At 31.5% G+C, this 7,317-nt stretch overlaps 1 protein-coding gene across 1 annotated transcript in view; it reads right to left on the bottom strand.

Moving 5' to 3' along the window:
* Positions 1-4,965: 4,965 nt before the first annotated feature.
* Positions 4,966-7,317, bottom strand: part of bbg (PDZ domain-containing protein big bang) — a 29,003-nt gene continuing 26,651 nt past the window's right edge. The window contains exons 5-8 of the mRNA XM_089696475.1: positions 7,167-7,292; positions 6,901-6,976; positions 6,260-6,442; positions 4,966-5,947 (exon numbers count right to left, since the gene is read on the bottom strand). Coding sequence (XP_089552601.1) covers positions 5,778-5,947; positions 6,260-6,442; positions 6,901-6,976; positions 7,167-7,292 — 555 coding nt within the window. The 3' untranslated portion in view covers positions 4,966-5,777. The remainder of the gene's footprint in view (positions 5,948-6,259; positions 6,443-6,900; positions 6,977-7,166; positions 7,293-7,317) is intronic.

The following is a 7,317-nucleotide window of genomic DNA, read 5'->3' as shown; positions in this document are numbered from 1 at the left end:
TTATTTGCTTACTAGGAGTGTTCCAATCACAAATTTGTTTATGTAAAGGAAAGAAATAAATAATTTTGAATTTTTTTAATTTTTAACGTGATAACGTTTTTAAAATCGTTTTAGTCGGGTGACATGTTCATAAACTTGTGTCACACCAAAACCTCACGAGCGCGATCGCAGGTATAACGAGAGAGAGACGGACCGATCTCCCGTTTCATCTCGAGCGCTGCCACTGCATTATGTTATCACGTAAACATCTCGATCGTAAACCTACTTTACAAATATCCAATTTTTTTGATATCAAATAATTCAAAAATCCGCGCCCAATGAACGATGCGGGAGGCCGCCCGCGCGTGCGCACTTTGTTTTCTGAAAAAACTCTACCAATACTGCCGTCCTTTAACTAAAAAGCCGTTAACCCTCAAATGGTCAATTTTCAGTTTTAAATGTAGGGTGATAGAGTTCAGAATTCTCTATCTTTCTGTCTAAGAATCATTTCTCTAGCATTAATAGTTATAAATATATGAAAATATTGTAAGCCGTTAAGTAACACAATTTTCAGCGATTCCATAACTTGAAAGCATCTAACCAACACTACTTCGCTAAATTTCCTTAAAAGTACCTTAACCGCCAGATTTAATAATTATTTTTTAGCTTTTTACTTGACTAAAAGTACGTTATCAGATTATACTTGACTATAGGGACGCAAAAGGACTATAACTGCTTTATGATATGCTTTCATGTAACGATTCCAATGGAAATCCTTACCTTATTTGCAGTTACTCGCCCTTAACGCTTTTTTAGTTAAGTAATTTTATTTAGGAAAAATTCTAATAACACTTTTTTGCTTAGCTACAAAGCAGCTAACCCTCATTTTTAAGCTAAAAGGCAGGTATCCGATTCTGGTGATGCATCAGTTTTGGGGATGAGATGATGATGATGTGATGATGAAATAATGTCGCTCCCAAGCAGAGTACCGATTGTTTTTTATTTTCTTTTACAAGACGTATTGTTTCTGATCAGGTTTACTAAGTTTTAAACAATCTAGCAGCTAAATTACGGAAAATATAACAAGTCAAAGTTACGAAAATTTGGTAGGTAATGGTTACGACAGTGCGAACTTTCAATCGTACTTCTCTGTTTAGACTCTGATTTGTCTCTGTAACCGAGAAAGAGAAGAAAGACAGTCTGTACTATTTAATTTTTAAAACTATTTACTAATTATGTAATTTACCCCTTGGGTGGAATTAGTAATCGACTGTCAAGCAATGTACTAGAGATGGTGATACAAAAATTGTTAGGAGTACACTACCTTTGACCCGCTGACGGGGAGTCCATTTTGCAACTATTGCTATTTTTTCTTATCTTTATATGTATTAGATTATTAAGATTTGTATTTTTTACATAGTAGCAAATAAAAAGTTTTCTACCTCCTGCTATTTTCCACATATTCTGGTATATTATATTTTCTGAATGTGGATGAAAGAGTCTTCTAATCATTTGATAAGCGGTTCTACATTATTTATTAAGAGCATCCCACATGTAAGAGCTTGAAGCCCTATTGAAACCAGGGTTTTATTTTTTCAAAAACCTTGTGCACAAGTCTTAATTTTTTTTTCAGGAAACGATTTATGTTTATATGTTTGTGGTTCTATATGTACTCACATATCCGTGACTCGCAGAAGAATATTTATAAAATAACTATATACGGTTATACGGTAATATACGGTTCCAAAAAAGAAAAGCGAGAAGATTTATCTCAATCTTAACCCCTTCGCAGACTAACTTCGCAGAAGAATATTTATAAAATAACGTTAAAATTGCAATTCTAAATGAATATACGGTTTCAAAAAAGAAAAGCGAGAAGATTTATCTCAATCTTAACCCCTTAATGAGCCACTGTAATGAAATAAACGTGAACATGACGAGAAATAAAGGTTAATTTTATCGAAAACTTAAAAGAGTCATTTAGTAAAAGAGTTTAAAATACTTGTTACTCACAATAAGACGCTAAAACCATTAATTTAGATAGTGTTTAAATCCTTAATACTTAAACCTAAAAGCTTTTGATCCTTTTCCTTTCCATTGGTTGATGGTTGACCTAGAGGATGTAATTCCCGAGAGCAAAGCCTCAGACAGCAGCAAATTTTTAACATTAGTAAGATTAAAATTTAGTACAACTATATAGAATCATAGTACAAAAGCATCCAAAAACCCTTAAACGCTGATTATAAAGTTTTTGAAATTTAAATTAAAACGAAAGCCATAGCTTAAAAGTAGTTATAGTAGCTTAACAACGTTTTAGGTAAGCATTTTATTACTAAATAAAAAAAAATCACAAAATGAAAATAAAAATACTAAATTACTTAGCTAAAAAGTCACTATGGTATGTAAACGGCCGTCTTGTCCAGTAAATAGTTAAAATTTTCAGATTATTATGCTGAACTAAACGAGAAAAAGTGAATTTAAAAATAAATTATAACAGTTTCTGGGTAAAAACTAATATTTATATATAATTAAATGTCGATCGATGTATCTCACAATAATTATTGTAAGTGTCATAATTTTTAAGAAATAACGATTTCCGTGTTTTTTGCCATTTACTCGAAACTCACTTCGTGGGCTTAACGGCTTTCTAGTTAAAGGACGGCAGAATAGTAAACTTTTATTAGGTACTGATTGTATGTGTATTACTTAAAGTTTAACTGACTTCGTAAAATAATAATACTAAAATACATAAATGGTTTTGTTGTTTTTTGATTTGGCATTTTTATTTAAAAGAATACGATTAACAGTTGTCTCTGTTAAATGTTGGTAACTTTTTATGCATAATTCACTATTTATTTTTCTACCAAGCCATCGATATCGGTATCGGTATCGGTATCGCCGATACATTACTACAAATATCGGTATCGGTATCGTATCGGAAAAATCATGTATCGTTACATCCCTAATTTTTTTTAAATACTTTATTTTTATTGAGTAGATCTACACTATAATACCTCAGAAAATGCTAAAAGTTGTTCACAAAGTCTGCTATCAACAGACGCTAAGTAAACAAATTTGACAATTATAAATTAAAACGGGAGCGCAATATTTCTTCCTAAGTATTTTTGTATCGGTCAAGTATTGGAGGAGGAAAAAGACAAGAGTAGGAGAAGGAGGAGGTCTGGACCTCAAAATATGACTTTTTGGTATCGCGAGCGCTTGGAGAGACAACCATCGGTTTTTAAATACTTACCTAATTTTGAAAACTGTCTCCTACCGCATTTCTCTTAGGACGATATTAACTTATATATTTATCAATTTTATAGTTATTATAAATTGCTTCAATATCCAACTGTTAAAGGAAGATTGTCTATTCTCAAACGATACAGTGATTCAAAATTTAATAATCGAATTGAGGGTAAACAGACCTTTGTTAACGCTTCTGGATACATGATACATGTTCTAATTTCCAACGTATTCTTAATCTTCTCTAAATTATTTAAATTCACATTATACTCCTATTTTCAGTTTACCTTAGTTATGCGTCACTTGAAGATAATGTACTAACGAGATGCGAACATATTCTTCAGGGAAATCCCTATACTTGTTAATAATAATGAAGTTTGGTAGAGCCTTATAACTATGATCCCTTAATCTTAGCAGGGACCCATGAAGAAATCATGTTGTAATTTTGAACTCAACTTCAATAGTTGAAGATTATAATTAATAATTATTATAATATCACAAAATACGTGCAATAGAACCTAACATTGCGGTTCATTTGTATTTTATTTTTCTTTGATACGATTGGGAAGTCTGTGATATTAAATTTAAAACTAAAAATTTTATACTGAATTTGGAATGTTTCTAAAGTAAAATTATTGTAGTCTACTGACCAAATTAAACAATGCTAGATAATATGATTAAGGTGTAGATACTATGAAACGTATATTTTGTAAATAATTATCATAATATATTTTCTTGATAAAACTAATTTATATTTATAATGAATTATAATTTATAACGTAGGAATATGGCACAACTAACGGATGTTTTTGCATTTTTATAGTTTGTATTGAAAGTACACAACGAAGTATGTGACAAATATAACATTATATATGAACAAGTTGTTTTATTGAAAAAACATGTGTTTATTACCCATTCTAAAAATACCCATATACTGATTTTTATGAGACAAAACGTGGATAAAACGTCTCAGGCGGACACCTAGCAATGAGTTTGTTATCAACCTCATTTCAATCTTTTGTGTAGAACGTTTAATACTGTCGATTTTCTGATGAAACATTGATCTTGAATAATTCAGTCCTATAGCAACTTTCAGAAGTCACCTCGTGCTTCTGCCTATACAGTAAATATTATTATTACACAACTTATCTTTACGTTATACTGGTAGAAAACAGAATGTCAATGGTCCATTTGTCCTTATACAGGGTGTCCCACTGTTGGTATACTAAGCTCAAAGGAGGTTATAGTTTTGCATACGCTGAGTTCGTAAAAAATACTTATAAAATTCCAGACGCATTTTTTTTTCAAATAGATGAATTCTTAAAACTCTATGTGTACACTCATAACAAGCAACCCGCCCAACTTTGCGACCAGCACATGAGCTATCGTTTAAGATTATGTTTTCATAGACAAAATGCTCACATTAGCGAAGCGGTATATGCCGGCTGCACCAAGCTAGCGAAGAAAAATGGATTTTCAGGAAAAATTCAGCAAAAAATTTTTGACGTAATTTTGTTTTTTAAGTATTTTTTACGTGATCAGTGTATGCAAGAATACAAGTTCCTTCGCGCTTAGTATACCGAAAGTGGGACACCCTGTATAGTTAATAGTTGCATCATCAGTAAAATAATGTTATATTAAATTTTATATATAACTACTCGGAAGTTCAAAAATTATCATTCCTATAAAAGAACCTTTTATGTAGATGATTCTGTATGGAAGGAGAAGATAAACACAATCTTATTTTTAATATATTTATTCGTGAAAAAATAGAGAACATAATTTCGAGAGATATAATGTAGGGACTATAAATATTATGCGGCTACACTTTAAGTGTTTAACGTGTTATGAAATAAAATATAAAAGATACAGGATATGAACTAAAACAATATTTACAAACGTGTCTATAACTACTGCTGGTAAGATAGGCTGAATGATTATTATGAATGGCAAGGCGAAAAGATTATTCGATTAAAATTAACCATAACGATTACATATAAAGTAAACGATGCGATTCTTAAATTGGATAATACACATTAACGATTATGTTATTTAACAACCATAAGCAACATATACATAATAGTTAGTCTCTTATATCAAATGCAAATGGCATACCGACTATTGCTCAAAAAATAATATGCCGATAATTTTTCCCCTTCCCAAAAATCATGATTTAACATGGATTTAACCATATTTAACCCAACACTTCACACTATCGGAATGGCACGCCATTTTACACTAGAAATACTTCATGTATCATATTATTATGCCTTAATAACATAGGTACTTATAAATTATTATTTTTATCTTTCCGGACTAGTATTTTTAACAATAAATAAACATGTTAATCAAAATTCAAGTACAGTCTTCAGATCATTAAACTACGTTTTACGTAAAATGTGTGTTTGAAAATAGTATTTACAGTGAAAACCTAGCAAAGAGAATAATAAAACTTAAACTATGTTTTTCGAGTGATCACAACTTGCAATGTAAGTGAGGATTATGAATAGCTTTTTTCTCGTAAACTTAACAATGTATAAATGTAAGTAACATCAAGCTTCAGTCGATATAGGGTTTTTTAATACTAAGACTACTTGTCCAGCGGGTAGGGCCTTGAGGGCCGCCCACGCTTGAGTACGAGTGAAGCCTTCAAAGGACTGTCCTCCTGCAGAGAGAAGCTCAGCTCCAACTATAACCCGACCACTCTGTGCCGCGGCTCCACCTGAAACGTTTAGGTTGCATTTTTAATTGAAATCATAACCTGTAATTAATAATTAAAATCAATGGGAACTCGATAAACATATTTTCTTTGAAAATATTATCAAATTGTCACTTTCTACACAGTTTACTAACAATACATCTACTTTTGTTACGCTATAAGCATAATAAGGCTCGAAGGAACTATCGAAAAATCGAAAAGTTAGAGCCTCTGTGCAAGTTTCAACAATTTTTAATAAAATAATATTGCATGGACTAAATAACAGGATTTGATCCTTACTTTCGGGAACGTTGATTTGTGCATTAATATAGTTACCTGCAAATAACTTTTTGATGGTAAGTGCACGATCTCCATTGGGTGAATCTCGGCCACCATCAAGACCAAATCCTAAGCCAGCGCCACCTCCCGCCTTCTCCAAAACAACTGTCACAACCGATCCAGATGCTTTATTATCACCCTTATGTGCTTTATTTAGATCTTGGGGACCCTTCGACTCCGCTATAAAGAAAATAAAATAAATATTAACTTGATGTAAACATAGGTGCGAAATACTTTACACGAAAGGATTGTCATCAATGCGGATCAGCATCGGTTTTACTTATTTGACGGTAGGTGGCTATGGATGTTGCATATACCTAAAATATAAATGTTACGTAAAAGAAGTTACACCGCAAATTAGTAGTACCAAGTAGTACAAAGGATGCATTATCTATTTTAATGTCTGTGCTTTGCTTTATTTGATTTGACACAATACTAACTGTATTAGTTAAATAAATTTTACTTAAAAGATAATTCCTTTTCTCGTATCTGTTCGATATTGTCCGTAGTGTTTTTTTACAAATGTTAAGTAAATTGTTTAATACTCATTATCTTCTAATCAGAAAAACGATAAGTATTAAGCACGCGAAAATTAACGTGCCTAGTCTCATTCAGACTACAAAATTTTGTTAACATACCATTTTCAGAGCCGTATTCCATGAAACTGCCTTGGGTTTCGTTTTCAATTTCAATTACAACTTCAGGCCGTTGTTCCTGTAATATAATTTTCTTTATAAATATAATACATAGATTTATTACTTGTTTAGATAAATGTCTTGACAGTGGACTGGTAACAATAGGCAAAGCCTATAATTATGCGGAAAATTCAGATGAGATGTTGTACATATTTACAAGTATATTATATTATATAATAATATTATAGTATGTTCATTGACATAATTACCTTTAAAATTGAAACAGACTGGGCGTGTGTAAGTCCAGTAGTAGAGCAACCATTAATGCTCCTAACTTTAGTTCCTTTTTCAATGCCTGCTTTGGCTGCTATACTATCGGACAATACTCGATGTACCTAAAAATCAAGTTTTATTTATCAT

The sequence above is a fragment of the Colias philodice genome, chromosome 6 (assembly GCF_061535455.1).
Source record: "Colias philodice isolate Cphi_HAF_F1 chromosome 6, ilColPhil1 Martin Lab GWU primary, whole genome shotgun sequence".
NCBI classification, from domain to species: Eukaryota; Metazoa; Arthropoda; class Insecta; order Lepidoptera; family Pieridae; genus Colias; species Colias philodice.
The sequence above is the reverse complement of the archived record's forward strand: the minus strand, read 5'-3'. Positions and strand labels throughout refer to the sequence as shown.